The following is a 16366-nucleotide window of genomic DNA, read 5'->3' as shown; positions in this document are numbered from 1 at the left end:
TTCCTCTGCAGGTCATTTTTAGGGAAAGAGGTTATGAAAACAGCTATTTTAAGAATGACAGAATAGGGCATAATTTTATTTAACACATATATAAATGAGGAAGTAAAAAAGTTGATTGCATATTATAGCTGGACATTTTTTGCTGAAGATCTTACAAAAGATATAAATTGCTTTTATAAATGCTATGTATAAATGCTTCTTCATTAAAGTAATAAAACTCAGAGTTTATTGAGATTAATAGTCATTAATTATGATGTGATTTTAATCATTCTTAAATCTCTCATCTTGGTATTTTAAAAGCATTATTTTGAAATCTTATTTTATTGAAAATTACTATTCTAAGTAGAAAACATAGTAATTATGTTTATCACTAATATCAGTTAGTTGGTTTTCGGCTCCAAGAAACTGAATACCTAACTAAAAGTGGCTTAAGCAATAAGGGTTTTGCTTCAGGGGGGCTTGTTTTATGAAAGATGTGGAGTTAAGAAGGAGTTGCTAGTATTGGCTCAGAGGTTCAGTGATGTCAGGACTCTCAGTTGGCCTCATATTCACAAAATAACCACCACTGCTCCAGACACCACATCTTCACACAACTGCATTCAAGTAGGAAAAAGACACAAAGGATTTCTTCTTCAACTTCTGTGTTTTAGGATGGAGTATATTTAGAAGCCTTTAGCAATTTTTATCTCAGGTCCCTTTGGCCAGAATGGGGTCACCTTCCTACCCCTAAAACAATCACTGAATGCTGAACACAAAGCCAAACCATCCCCTAGAATTCAAGGAAAAATATATCTCAACTCCCTGCCACTTCCTACCTGAAAAAAATACATTTTCTGTGTCGGCTTTGGACAGACAAGCAACAGTGTCTTCCACATAGATCATTAAGTCCCTGGGAATTGTTGCAGAGCATTGCATGAATGGAAAAGAAAACTAATCTTTGTCTATCTTCTCTTAAACAGGCTACAGACATGTAAAAGACAGGGACTGTGTCTCATTTATCTTTTAATCTACAGTACTTAGCACACTGCCTAATTGCAAAGGTGCTTTTTAAGTGCTACTCAACTGGAGTTACCCTGCATTACAAAGTATCTATTCTCGTATTAAGTTTACAGTATAAGACCAATTCACTGACATGTATGCACATGCCTAGGATATTTGCTAGTTGAATGACAATATTAAATTAAGACATTAGTAGATAATGAAGTACTTATATAAAATACAGGTCAAAAGAAAAATGCATCCAATCTATCAAAAAAAGAAAATGAAGTTAGTTTTGCAAGACTTGTTATTGAATCTAAGCTGACTCATAGTAATCACTACTTCCTTTCCCAAGTACTTACAAATTGTTTAATCATCAAGTCAAGAATTTTTCCAGGAATTGACATTAGGAACTCACAAATAGGCCTAACTTTTTCCTTTTAAAAAATAATCATCTGGGCTTCCCTGGTGGCGCAGTGGTTGAGAGTCCGCCTGCCAATGCAGGGGACGTGGGTTCGTGCCCCGGTCCGGGAAGATCCCGCATGCCGTGGAGCGGCTGGGCCCGTGAGCCATGGCCGCTGAGCCTGTGTGTCCACAGCCTGTGCTCCGCAACGGGAGAGGCCACAGCAGTGAGAGGCCCGCGTACCGCAAAAAAAAAAAAAAAAAAAAAAAAAAAAATCATCTGCCTCCTGGCATATTTCTCAATGATCATGATTCTTCAAAGATTACCAATAGAGTTTTCTAATTTCCTTTAGTACTCTTAGACTTGTCCAGACCTGAATTCATTAAAAACAACCAGAAGCTCTTGTACTATATTCCTTACCTTCTATGAACATTATTTTCCTTTTAACCACATTTGGTCTCTCTTTAATTTTTGGAAGATCGTTCTTCTTGATAGAAAAACTGGAAACAAAATAGATGTTTAGTAAGTTTGGAAATTCTATCTTAAAACACTCCTTTGTTGTCCCCTTGGCTTTCCCCCCAAAGGCTCAACTCATTATTAGTTTCCTAATAAAATACTTGTAAATTCAGTTTTGTATACTTCCTGTGATATATAGACTTAGAAGTAGCAGATGGGGGTAAGAGGAACACAGAATCTAGGCTTAGACCTGATACTACTGGCAGTGATAGAGCCTGATACTTAGTAGGAACTCAATACATATATGTTTAAAGAATGAATAACATAAGGCAAGGGGAATGACACTTTCATCTGCTATAAAATGGGAACAGTATCTTTGCAAAGAGATGTTTTACGAATGTCTTGAGATCATAAAATGAAGGCACTTTGTGAACAGTGAACACACGTATACACTATACGCATACATGCATGCATACACAGATATAGATAGGTAGGTAGGTGAGGAAGTAGGTAGGTAGGTGGGTAGGTAAATAGACATAGACACATACTTGTATAAATATATGTGTGTGTGATATGTAAGATCCTGTTACACTTAGAGAATTGTCAAAGGAAAGCGATGATGCCTGACTCCTACAAGTAGAAGCCTTCCAGCTGAGAGTATCTTGGTAAAATCACCAAGGGATCCATTCTTTGCTTTGTTTTTTTGACACTGGGTTTTGTCAGTTCAAAGCAGAATTTATCAAACTCTAGGGAACTTCCTCTAAGCTAAGCCCATAGGAGACTGCTTTAGAAACAAACAAAAATAATCAAACTCAAAAGCAGGTATACTGCCAGAAAATTGACTTCACATATCATTTAGGCTGCTTTTTGGGCAAGCCCACCGAAGAGATCGCATTCCAAAAATTTAGAACAGAAGGAATATTTCCACTAAGCTAGCATAGCCTAATGAATGCCCCTTTAATTTATATCCATGGGTCTCATTTGCTGAGCACTCTCCATGTGCCAGGGACTATATTTGGTGTTTCAGTTTATAAGCATTATTTCCTTTAATTCTTTTTTGTTTGTTTGTTTTGGGCTTATAAACAACAGATGTTTATTTCTGGCAATTCTGGAGGCTAGAAAGTCCAAGATCAAGGCACCAGTAGATTTGGTGTCTGGTGAGATCCCAGCTCCAGGTTCATAGATGGTTGGTTATCTTCTCGATGTGTCCTCACCTGGCAGAGGGGCTCTCAGCCCTTAATTCTTAAAACAACCATGTTCTTAATGTGGATTTTTTTTTTTTTTTTTTTTTTTTTTTTGCGGTACGCGGGCCTCTCACTGTTGGGGCCTCTCCCGTTGCGGAGCACAGGCTCCGGACGCGCAGACTCAGCGGCCATGGCTCACGGACCCAGCCGCTTGGCGGTATGTGGGATCTTCCCGGACCGGGGCACGAACCCGTGTCCCCTGCATCGGCAGGCAGACTCTCAACCACTGCGCCATCAGGGAAGCCCGTTAATGTGGATTCTTAATGGTATTCTTATCCCATTTTACAGATAGGAAATTTTTGGTTTAGGTAAGTTACTTATCTTGCCCAAGATCATAGCCCACTCTCTTAATTTCTATTTTGTGTCTTCTATCAAAGTGATCCACATTGGTCAAAAGAACAATACCTTTACCCCTGTGTAACAAAAGAAAAATACTGACAAAAAACTTGACCATTTTCTAGACTCCATACTGATTGCCATTATTTGGTTAATGTATTTTCTATTCAAGCAGTCATTACAATCAATAAATTTTGGATTTAGTTAGATTCTTTATTTACTAAGAATATACCTGGTTGCATACATAGAGTTAATGATTTTAAATGGTCACCATTTGTTATGGTACTTAATATTTTTTTCCACAGGGCAATTTTATCTTCTTTTTATCCCCCAATTCTAAAAGCATTTTACTGTAGCCCAAATATGGACCAACTATCCTCATTCTAATATATAAATTTTTATAGGATATTTTGAATAGCCCTATTGATTTACTGTTTCCCATTTTGCTTCTCCTTATGATTGAATTATTTAAAATTTTTTGAATTTCATCTCTCTTTAGCCATTTTTTAATTTTAGGATAGATGTCCAATAATTCAGGTCATTTGGTATACACTTATTGAGACCCTACGATACGTCAAGCATTGCTAAATGCTAAGGACATAACAGTATGGAAAACAGTTCCGGCTCTCAGTGAGTTTATAGTAGAAAAGAGAAAGCAGTAAACAAGAAAAGCTGATCCTTTCCCTGAACTTGCTAATAGTAATCTGATTTTCTAAATTCATTTCCTTTGCCCATATTTTTCTTCACCACTGCATATACTCTAAGAATGACATGATAACCTTCTCCCATGATTCCTCGTATTTCCCCTTATCGGGATTTGTTTGGTCTTGGTTTTTGAGTGTTTTTGGTGCTCAGAATTATTTCTAGATCCGCAATTTTCTTCTTAAATTGTCTAGGTTTAAAATGTCGACAAATAAATTTACAACTTTATTATGTACATTGCTTTTAGCAGACTATGCATGCTGCAGGTAAGAATTTTAGTCAGATTAGCAAGAATATGATTACGATAGTAACGCAACAAAAGTTGGACTAAGCACATAATTATAATAGTAGCAAATAAAAATTGGGTAAACATAGTTTATTAATTCTTTGATAATTCAGAAAATATTTTAGCACGTTGCCATGACAAAGTCAGAATCAAGCCAAAAGTTTATAACATAAATAGTTGTATGAATGAGAGTATATCTGGAAAATTTTGAAAAGTGGTGCCAGTATGGATCAAAATCTGGAAGCCCTTTAAGTAGCCCTGTGAAAATCATATTATCAATTAGTTAAAAAGTATGCTGAATTATAGAATTGAAGTATGAAATATATATACCCTTTACTATTGCAATGAAGTGAATCATTAGACTTACATAGTTCTTTTGGAGTCAGTAGGATCTATTATCTCAAATATATGTAACTAGGAAAGTTCTTCAAAAATGTTAGTATGTGACCAGGCTTCTACAACATATTATGTTAATATTTTAAACATTGAGTTACACATAATTATTTTTAAAATTCTTAATTCAGATTTGAATTTGAGATAACAAGTTTCTTCCCATTCTTCTTTCCTCCCTCTTTTACCTCAACTAACATATATCTTAGCTCCTGCCATGCCTATTAAGATCCCATGTGAACAGAAACATATGGTAATAATACATGGGTGACAAAAATAGTCTTAGGTCCACAGTTCCCAAAATAAGCACCATGGAGCCCTGAGATGTCACAGTGCGCTCTCAGGGCTACTGCAGGGCATTTAATATTTTTTAGGGAAACACAACAACATCTATTAGATGCTGCACAAACTCTTAGCTTGAGTTAGTTCTAAGTTTCAACATTTGATAGGACTGCATTCTTGCATTCTTTTTGGTGCCATCTTAGCTTTGTGAAACTAGTTTATAGGGGTTGCTCTGGTAAAAAAAAAAAAAAAAAAAAGTGCTGCATGAAAATTCATGTGGAACAGGCATTGAAGGTGGTGGTGTCAGATACAATTCCAAGGTTTAAGTTGCGCAGTGACCAACAGGTGTGCAATACATTCCTTTAGTTAAGTAATTGTGGTTAGTTAAGAATGAAATAAAATATTATTTTTCTTTCAATTTTTGAGTATTATATTCTCAAACAGCTACTAAGTTGTTAAGGCTCAAGTATTCAGTTATCTAGACCTAACTACGTAATAAACAGGACGGTTAGGTGTCTCTCTTGGGCTAGGGGCACCATGAAAAAATTCCTGAGACCCTAAAGGTGGCATAAATACAAAAAGTTTGGGAACTTCTATTTTAAGTGATGAATGTTTTAGAAACTCAGTTAGCCTTATCATACTTCTACAAATACAGCCAGCTTTCATTTTTTATAGGAACACATTGTACCTTCAAAGGTTCATAATTCACACAAATTATCCTGATTTACTCCCTTACGATATTCCTATGTCCCTTATGAATTCGTACATTTTCAAAATTCCCAGTTGTTTGTTTCTGACCTCATGGGGGATGGGTGTCGTGTGGTTAGAGGCTGTGCACGTGTGCACACACTGCTCAGAGGCAGGCGTGGAAAGTTCAGTGGCAGCATTAGTATATAAGGGTTAAGTCAAATGCCTTTAAGCTGTTGACTGTCTACCTAGCTTTGTAGGATGGAGTAGGTTTGCTGTAGTGTTCAGAAGCTACTTTGACTTATTTTGAGCATAGTTTCACCTTTTTTGGTTATTGACTTATAAAATGCCCACTTGGAGCCATATTATACCAATAGGTGCTTTCATATTGGTTTAGTAAACAAATATATCTTTATCTTCTCTATAACAGATTTTTCAAATATTGCTAATATCTACAGCTAAAATATATTTTGTACTTTATCTCAGAAAGATAAACCACAAATTCAATAATATCAAATCAATACATTAGTTATTATTGGACTTTTAAAAGTCATGAGTTAAAAGAGACTGTTTGTTATGGTTTGCTTAATTGCTAGGAGGATATCACTAGCCACTCCTCGACAGCTTTATAAATCTTCCAACATGACTCAGCGCTGGCAAAGAAGGGAAATTTCAAACTTCGAATATTTGATGTTTCTTAATACTATAGCAGGTAAGACATCTTATTCTTTAATCTCATAATATATTTATGTTCATCAAAAATCTTTGGTAATGTGACTTGATGGAATGCGTTGTTCACCTTAGAATTCAAATACAGCCTTAGAATAAATATTGAAGCACTCACATTAAATTGCTATCAGAAACTATACAAGCTAGTACCAAGGTTTAGGTGCATTTATTGTTGAAGAGGCTTTTTCTTGCTCTCCTTCTGCCATTTCCTTTGCTGACAGCTTTGTCTGACAGTTTATTAGAGTCAACAAACCATTGCCAGAGAGTGTCTGGAAATAATAATGGGAAAATGTAATTTCACTACTTTGTCATTCTCAGCAGTAGCAGCTAGACAGGAGAATAACAACAGGATTCTGCCTAGTACAGATGTCACCTGGATTATGGCATGATTGGGTTACAGCATTTTTTTTTCTTAAAATCTTCAAATGGAAATATAAAATCAGATTACATTTCTAAATGATGAGTAACTGCCATCAACCTCAGCAGCATCATGCTTGTAAATTAAGAGAAGGTAGTGGCTTTGTTTTTCTGCTAAATCAGTGGTTGTCAGTGGCTGAACCTCTCTATGAGATTTAAGCGCCTCTTTCATTTTTACTAAATTAAGCTCCAAAGCCCTTATTCATGTTGAATTACAAAGAGTTTACTTCTGTAAATCTGGCCCTACAAAAACTTTTTACAATCGGATGAATTTAAAACTACACAAATGCAAAAGCTTACCTATGATCATGGTTCTTTTATGAATGAATGCTCAGAACTATGAATTGAGAGCCCTGTTCTCTGAATCATTGCTTAAAAAGATAACTGTAATATTCCTCTTTTTAATCTATCATATATGTGTGAATATGGATGCTATGGCATATATTAAATATGGATGATATAGATGTGTATTACATAGACAAGAGAATTTGATTTGTCAACAAAAAGGGATGAAAAAGTTGTTTGAAGTGGTTTTGCATTTTAATCACTTAATACATATTGTAATGTTAATTCCTTTGCTAATAGGATGCTAGAGCTACAACCAAAGAACTGTTTTATTACATATATTAATTTTATTATATATTTTATACACACATCTCCATTACATACGTAAATCTGCATGACATATTTCATATATATTCACGTATCAGTGTATACAATGTATATATCTTAAAGAAACCTATTTACTTCCTCAAAGATAAAGGAAATGTGTTATACTATTTAATTAACACATTTACATATAGAGATAGAATGAACTTAAACATCTGAAATATAAAGAACCTTTTCATTAGCATATTTAGGTGAACAGCATGATGTAGCATAAGCTTCATTACCAAAGTGAAGGGGATAGAATCTCAGATCTGCCAACTCTGTGTCCTAGAGCATAGGTGGAATTTCAAGTTTTAACTCTATCTTGTACTTTAAATCTTTCAGTAGCCATGTTTGATATGTTTCCATCTGTCTTTTTTTTAAATTAATTAATTAATTAATTTATTTATTTATTTAATTTTGTCTGTGTTGGGTCTTTGTTGCTGAGCAGGCTTTCTCTAGTTGTGGCGAGCGGGGGCTACTATTCATTGTGCTGTGCGGGCTTCTCAATGCGGTGCCTTCTCTTTGTTGTGGAGCACGGGCTCTACGCACGCAGGCTTCAGTTATTGTGGCACGCGGGCTCAGTAGTTGTGGCGCACAGGCTTAGTTGCTCTGCAGCATGTGGGATCTTCCTGGACCAGGGCTCAAACCCATGTCCCCTGCACTGGCAGGCGGATTCTTCACCACTGCGCCACCAGGGAAGTCTCTCCATCTGTTTTAATAACTGATATGTTTGGTCTAATATCATCTTGTATTATACTGTTGTTTTCAATATTTTCTTGCCTTTCACATTGTTTTGTTTTTCTTTGGCCATATAAATAAATTTTGCCTACTTTTTTAGTAATTTAGAACATAGGCTTTTTGCTATTAATTCTCCTAGAGAATTAATATTGATATGTTTAAATTTTTAAAAAATCCTCTAAAATATATTTCTCTTCCTTTTGAACTCAAAAATGAATCAACATTTTAAACCACTCCTATGCAAAATAAGAACTTTAACTCAATTTACTTCTCATTCATTGCTTATCTTTGTCAATACAATTTACTACCAGAATCCATATTATTATGAAACACTTATTTTTTGGAGTCCATATAGTTTTGCATATTAGGAAGGATTTCAACTCTATTAAAATTTTCTTCTCTTTAATACAGTATATTGTTTTCAGCTACATGGATCTTTACCTGATTTTTCAGGGTAGTGTTCTCTTTTCATTCTTCTGCAGTATTCTTCCATATTCCCTCTGTTAGGTTTTTCTATTATCTATCTTGAAAGATCTATCAAGACTCATTGTCTACCATATGTCATAGATAAGCACGTGATTTCTTTTCCTTGACTGTGCTACCCCTTTGGAGCTTTTGGAAGTAACACTGGAAGACAGGGTGATGTACCTCATTTGTAGTTCAGTTTCCAGTGGAGCTGGTATTCTTACTAAAAGGTTCTGCTACTCTAAGATGGGATTCTCTCTCTCTGTCCTCTGGATGGAGTGTTATCTAGTTCACTTTGTTAAAGGATTCTTCTAGTCTCCATCCCTTCTCACTGCCTTTTACTCACGTCAGCCACATTTCCCACAATGTGGTATACTTCCACCTATAACCACCACCCACTTCATGCCTGCTGCTTTCTGGGAGTTTGTTTCTCTGTCTGTCTCTAGAAAGATTGCAGTCTGATAGAGATAACATCATGATCCCTTCTAAAAGCTGCCCCTGAGCAGTATAGACATGGCTTTTTTTCTGTTTGAGACAGTTTTTGGGTTTCTGAGCCAGAACATGCAGACTGTAAGGGGAATTTGTCTTCCTATCTTCTTTTGAGTATTTGGGGTCTGTTTTATTTTGTGACATAAAAAATGTATAGACCACTGGGTTTTTTCTTTTAAGAATTCATTGGGTATTTTCTTCACAATGATCATAACTAAACATTAAAGTCTGTCTGTTGTAGACAATGCGATAAAAAGAAGTATAAGGTAGGAACTAGGAACTCAGAGCGCTTATAACTAGATGGGTGAATGAAATACATAAGAGAGCATTTTAAGACAGCTGATGGTAAGTGCTGAATAAGTGCTATAAATAGTGAATGCTGCAAGAGCTAAGCAGAGTACAGAAATTTTATGAATGTGTTTGAGGAGAAGAAAAAGAGCAGAGCTTTACAAATTTCTCCCAGTTGAATATGTGTTATGTGTTCAGTGGACATGAGTATCATATCTTGGCTGCAGCAGAGAATAATAGGAGATACTATTGGAGCTATAGGTAAGAGCCAGACTGTAAAGAGCCTGAATCCAGGAGTCTGTATAGTTCTGTAGTAGAAGGCAATGCAGTATGGAATTTCAGGACAATTAAACTGCTAGTTATATATGGCATGAATCAGAAATAAAATACCTTAAAGTTAGGGAGAGCTGTTAGGAGAGCCTTACAGGACTCTAGATATGAAATCAACTTGTTCATCATTTTAATAAATAGTTACTGAACACTTCACTATGTGCCACACACTCTATTTCGCACCGACACTTCAGAGGAAAGCAAAGTATGGTTTTTGCCTTTGAAGGGGTCATAGTATAGTCAGGAAAACAGACATGTACACAGCAATTCCAGCAAAAAGTTGTAATTATTATAATGAGAAAATATACAAAGCTATTTGAAGTCTTAGGTCCAGAAGGCATTACATTTACAGGAAAAGCTTCTCATAGTCTTTTCATAGGCTTCTCACAGCAGCATTTAAGCTGAAAATTGAAATATGAGTAAAAATTCACTGGAAAGTAAGCAGAAGCCACTCCAAGGGTGGGGGGTGGAATAAATGTGGAGTCAAAAATTGGATTAGAGTAGTGACAACAGGTATGGCAAAGAAAAAAAGTAAGTAAATGATCTAATGCACGATGTCATTATATAAAAAGTAGAAGTCACTGTTAATATGCTCTAGTTTATTGGTTGACAAAGTGTAGTCCCCTGACTGGCAGTATTAGTATTGCCTGGGGACTTGGAGATGCAAATTCTCAGACCCCTCAAACCTGCTGAATCAGAAACTCTGAGTGGGGCCCAGCTCTTCGTCTTAGCGGGCCTTCTAGGTGGTTCTCATGCACAGTTTGAGTATCATTGCTCTAGCCATTTAAGATCTAATTATCAGGACAAGATTTGCATATGAAAACATCTAGAACATACAAGAAAGCATGTGATTAAGTGTCATTAACTGTAGTGAAAGTTTAGAGAAGTGAAAGGTTAGTATGAGATAGTCTAATCAAGGGAGGCCTCATAGAAAAGATGGGCTTTAAATGAACTCTGAAGAATTTTGTCATACGTAGATGATTATCCAGACAAAATGAACCTTCATACAGAAGTAGAATGACAAATTGGAAAAAGTTATGAATATAAATACCCTGAGGTACTCTCCCTGAATATATGTATCCCTGCTAATTGTTCCTTTGCCATCATCCTGAAGTTCTAAGTAGGGGTGCCAGTTTATACTGAGCACCAGCATTAAAGATATGGGTGATGGTATTACAGAGAAGCTTCACCAAAGCCACAATTGAGTACTTATTTAGGAAGCAGTTAGAATTGTCTATTTTCCTGATTTGTGGAGAATATCATATATCCATTCATATCCATTCATCTCCTCTTTATGGAACACTTTTCAGAGTTCACGAAAGAAAGGACTCTGAAGGTTCCTAGAATAAAGGGAACTATAAAGATGTTAAATTGTACCAATACCACTTTTACTAACCTGGGTTCCACTAAATGATCATGTTGTTTCATAGCACAGTTTTAGGGATACAGTTATTGTTCAATAAATACTTATAAGTCAATTGATTGAAACTTTAGATTTATCATTTCTTGAGAGAATGTTAGTGTTCTTATTGACAAATTATATTTAATTTCCTGGGTAATCCAAAGGCAAGAAATGGTTGGCTTATATCTTATCATAGTCTTCCTTAAACATTTCTTTAATTATTATTATTATTATTTTATTTATTTATTTATTTTGCGGTACGCGGGCCTCGCACTGCTGTGGCCTCTCCTGTTGCGGAGCACAGGCTCCGGATGCGCAGGCTCAGCGGCCATGGCTCACGGGCCCAGCCGCTCCGCGGCATGTGGGATCCTCCCGGACCGGGGCATGAACCCATGTCCCCTGCATTGGCAGGCGGACTCTCAACCACTGAGCCACCAGGGAAGCCCTCTTTAATTATTCTTAATATCAAGATTCAGGAAAAACCTTTTTATTATTTGTTTAGTTTTATCATTTCTTTTTGATACAGTTCTTTAATATTAATATCAACATTCAGGAAAAAAATGGCAAATAATGGTTAATGTTTACTGAGCAGTTTACAGTGTTGCAAATATGGTTCTAAGTGTTTTATGTGTATTTACTCATTTAATCCTAACAATAACCCCAGAGTTCTTATCCCCATTTCACCAATGAGGAAATGAGGTGCAGAGAAGTAAATAACTCGCCCAAGTCACAGAGCTAATAAGTGAAGAAGTCAGGATTCTAATGTAGGTAGTTTGGTTGTAGAGCTTCGCTCACTCACTACACCATACTGCCTCAGGATATCATGGCACCATTCAATTTCACCTCCAGTCATTGGCCTTAACCTGTAACTACTTTTAAGACTGAAACAATTAACACTTTTTAGACATTTTTAATTTATATTTCATCAAAAGAACTTTTGAAGTTTATTTACCATCATGACTTTTGTCCACAGGCATATTCTAGTACTAGATCTGGGCCTGGAATTATCATCTCTAATGTAGACCCTAGTACTGTCTTCAGCTAGGTCTCAGATCCAGAGAAAGAGTCTGAGGCAGAGATTTGCTTGCAGGAAGTTTATTGGAGGGTGTCCTTGGGATCAACATCTGTGAGGGGAGTGAAGGAAGTAGAAGCGGGCAGAAGGAGAAAAGTGAACCCCAGAGTAATTGCAGCAAAGGCCTCAGCAGATCCCACAGGGAACCAGGAGCTAGGCTAACCCTTCAGAGGTGTCTTGCCCTGAGACAAGGCGCCCAGGCCTTCATTACCTCCACTTTGCAGTCATTGGATGCAGACTCCTGGAAAGGAGACACGACCTTGCATGAAAGAGCTTTCTTCTGATCATGGCAACTCCTGGATAATCCTGGAGAAGGCCACCAGCCACAACCATCATCCCCCCATCTAGGTTAGAGTGGTTCTCAGAATCACCTGGAGGGCTTGCTGAAACCAACAGGTTCTGATTCAGTAGGTTTAGGGTGGACCTCAAGAATTTGTATTTCTAACAAGTACCTAGGTGATGCTGATGCCACTGGTCCAAGGTTTCCACTTTGAAAACCACCTCGTCACACATATATTCTTAAAAGATTTACCTTATGATAATTGTCTTAATCTCCTGTAGCATTCACATCTTCTATAGCGCTGTCTGTGTCACCCCTGTTGGCACTTAGGATAATGCATCCTTGGATTTTATGTCTGTATCTCTTCTTTCCAGTAAGATTATGAGGTCAAAGTTTTGCTTGATAAATGCTCATCAAACTGAACTGACTTAATATTTATGCTCTGTGTTTGCATGATTTTATGATCTATTATGTGAATTCACTAGAATTGCTGGATGAGGGATTCTTTCAATTTAAAGATTAAAGAGAAGAGTTATAGAATAGAATCTGATTGAGAAGATGAAGCAACCCTTTCTGGCTTCTGGCTTCTGGTTTTCAAATATATAGGTCAATGTGACTTAGTAAATTCACATTTTCAATAAAAATATTCTGGTAACTCTCTTACCCTCTCAGATTTACCTTTTTTCTCCAAAATATTCTTTTAACATGAAATGTGAAATACATTTTATGACCCATTTCTTGTTCTCCATTTCTTGAGGTCTCTCATACTTGGCCAATTTGTCTTTTCTCCTTTTTAATTGCTTTTAAAAATAAGACTCTCTATAAAGCATACAGCAGCAGTGTCCTAGTATTGATACAATACAGTATGTAGATTTTTAGACCCTCCTGTGACATACATAATTGCATATAAATAAACACATTATCCTATATGTATGTAAGTTTTGTAAAGATACTTTACATAGTAAAAGAAGCTTGTCAAATATTCAGAAAACGTACTGTTTTGAAAGGACACCTAAAGGCCCATAAATGTTTTCACGGCCTTTCTTTTGTTATATTTATATATTTAATAAATACTCATTATAGAAAATTGGAAATATAGAAAAGTGTAATTTAAAAATTTAATTACTTGAAGACTAGCCATAAATATCATAATTAACGTTTTGGTGATTTTTCTGTTTTTTTCTTTTTCTGTGTGTGGTAATCTTTGGGAATCTGCTACACATACACGTTCATTCTTCTTTTTCCATCTCATTAAATAGTATTTGAAATCATGATCTTAAAAACCGCTTGAAAGTCTAGCTTAGTACTGTGGTATAATTTAACCATTTTGAAACAACTGGGTTTTGTTTTCTTAATTTTTGGAGAACATTAAGTTTTGGAAGATTTTTAGTGATGCAGAGAGTTTAACTAAAAATGTGGGTTCAGCCTCTAATTCCCAGAGTTGACCTAATTTCTGTTTATTGTGTTCCAAAAGATACAGCCTATGCCTATTTTATGCCTTATTAGATAATACTATGAACATGACTTAAAATCTGGCATTCTTACATTTAAAAAAAAAAAAAAATAGCACATTGACTGCTAACATAGCTTAGTGTAAATGATCCCGTTAGGTTTGGGAGGTTTTTTAAAAGGTTTTTGAGTTGTTTTTCATACGATCAGCTAATGAATTCAGCACAGCTTCCTCAACCCCAACCTTTTCCTCCTGTTTAGCATTTTCTACTTTTTTTACTCTGTGATGTACAAGCCCTCCCTGGTTAATTATGTATATATTTAGCTACTGCATGTGTTGGACTTATTATTGTCATCTAATTAAATGTAACTTGAACTGCTTGCTTCTAGAAAAATCATTAAAAATTCTTTCCTAATGACCTAGAGATGACAAAATGTCTGTAAAGTGCGAAGAAGCAGACAAGCACAGGAACATCGCTCTTAAAGAGTGCTAATCCAGATGCTGCAATCATCTAATTAAACAATATTTTGCTGTCATTAACATTTTCACCAAGGAATTGCAGTTATAATTTCTTTGTCAGCTGTCTCTAGATCACTTTACCTTCAAAACTAAAGTGCCATATAAAAACATTAAATTGGATGGTTTAATTAAAAGTTTTTTTTTTTTAAATGAAGAAACATATCTAGTGTTTCTGAAATCTCATTTACTGTGCTTCACTTTTATTGTTTGAGTAGATTAGTGTCATAGGCTTGTGATAATTAATATTCATCTTCCAAGGTAAGTCCTTAGAAGCATAGTTAGTAAAAAAAATTCTGCACCTATTACTGCTGGAAAAGGAAATAACAGCACAAGGTTATTTACTAAATTTCAATTATCCTAAAAAAAAATAATAAATAAGTACCTAGAAGTGCCAGAACTTAACAGATATTATTTTGGAAATATTTCACTTTTTTGGTTAATTCGGTACACAGCAGGGTTTTTTTTGTTTTGTTTTGTTTTTCATTTCACAAAGGTGTTCAGTAAAATAATTAAAGTAATAATGCTAATTCATGGCTAAAACTTATAAATGCAAAATCCCAGAGTACCAACTTCATCCATGTGAGTTTTAAATACATTGTGAATTTTTAATTCAAATGAAAAATAATATATTAGCTGTCCATGTTGCAAAGCTTTTATGTGGAAAGTTTTATATAAAAAGGTTTTAATGTCACTGTCAGAACATCTGTTTATATAGTTGATTGTATTTGTTAGATTTAAAATGTGCTATAAAGCTTTAGTAATTTAAAGCTTACTAAATTTTTCTAAGCATTTATTTTTAAAGAATCTTCCAAAGATTATTAAAAGTGAATTAACAAAAAATGCAGGATAGATTAATTACCATGAGCTGTGACTGTAGACAGCAATCAATTTGTGTGTGTGTGTGTGTGTGTGTGTGTGTGTGTGTGTGTGTGTATGTTAAAGATACCTTCCTTTCTTTGTATTTTTTCCAAAAATAGCATTATATCTTTTCTTTAATTAGAAAATCATTTCTAGTGAAAGGCTAGTGTCTTCAAGTATAGTCTCTATTTTTATGTTGTTTCTACTTATATGATACATTTAAGTACTGAGTTACTGTAAATTGGCTTTTTATTTATTTTAGTTTGACAGTTTTTCCTTAAGTTATGAAACTTCATCAGAAAATTTAATAATAGTTATTATGTCTAATTTTCAGCTATTGATTTACATAAGTAATAGAAAATATGTTACATAAATAACATCAAATTATTCTCTTAAAATACACATATATTGGAAGACCTCTTTTTCATTAAAATCTATAGATTTTTAAGTAGAATGGTAACCCAGAAAATGGCAGAGCACTAAATATGCCACGGTCCTACTTACAATCCCAGAAATAGCTCTGCCCAGCCAGTCTAGACTCTCTGTATATATACATGCATAGAAAAAACACAGAGTGATCAGGTGTCCTAGGTTAACATAAACATGAACTCTCAGTAATAAATTTAAAATTTTAGAATTTTACACTGTGCATTTTACAGTGGTACTGCTTTAGCAGTCTATTTTCATATACAAAAGACTGTAGTTAGGGCTTCCCTGGTGGCGCAGTGCTTGAGAGTCCGCCTGCCGATGCAGGAGATGCGGGTTCGTGCCCCGTTTCGGGAGGATCCCACATGCCGCGGAGCGGCTGGGCCCGTGAGCCATGGCCGCTGGGCCTGCGCGTCCGGAGCCTGTGCTCCGCAAATGGGAGAGGCCACGACAGTGAGAGGCCCGCATAACGCAAGAAAAAAAAAAAA

The 16366-nt window shown here is 35.6% G+C and overlaps 1 protein-coding gene across 1 annotated transcript in view; it reads left to right on the top strand.

The window, feature by feature from the left end:
- The window catches only part of NBEA (neurobeachin), a 640668-nt gene that overhangs the window by 517739 nt on the left and 106563 nt on the right, over positions 1–16366 (top strand). The window contains 1 exon segment of the mRNA XM_007464249.1: positions 6361–6476. Within this exon segment, the coding sequence (XP_007464311.1) occupies positions 6361–6476 (116 nt within the window).

This window comes from Lipotes vexillifer, unplaced genomic scaffold (genome assembly GCF_000442215.2).
Source record: "Lipotes vexillifer unplaced genomic scaffold, Lipotes_vexillifer_v1.1 scaffold120, whole genome shotgun sequence".
NCBI lineage: Eukaryota > Metazoa > Chordata > Mammalia > Artiodactyla > Lipotidae > Lipotes > Lipotes vexillifer.
This window is presented reverse-complemented; position numbering and strand designations above follow the sequence as displayed.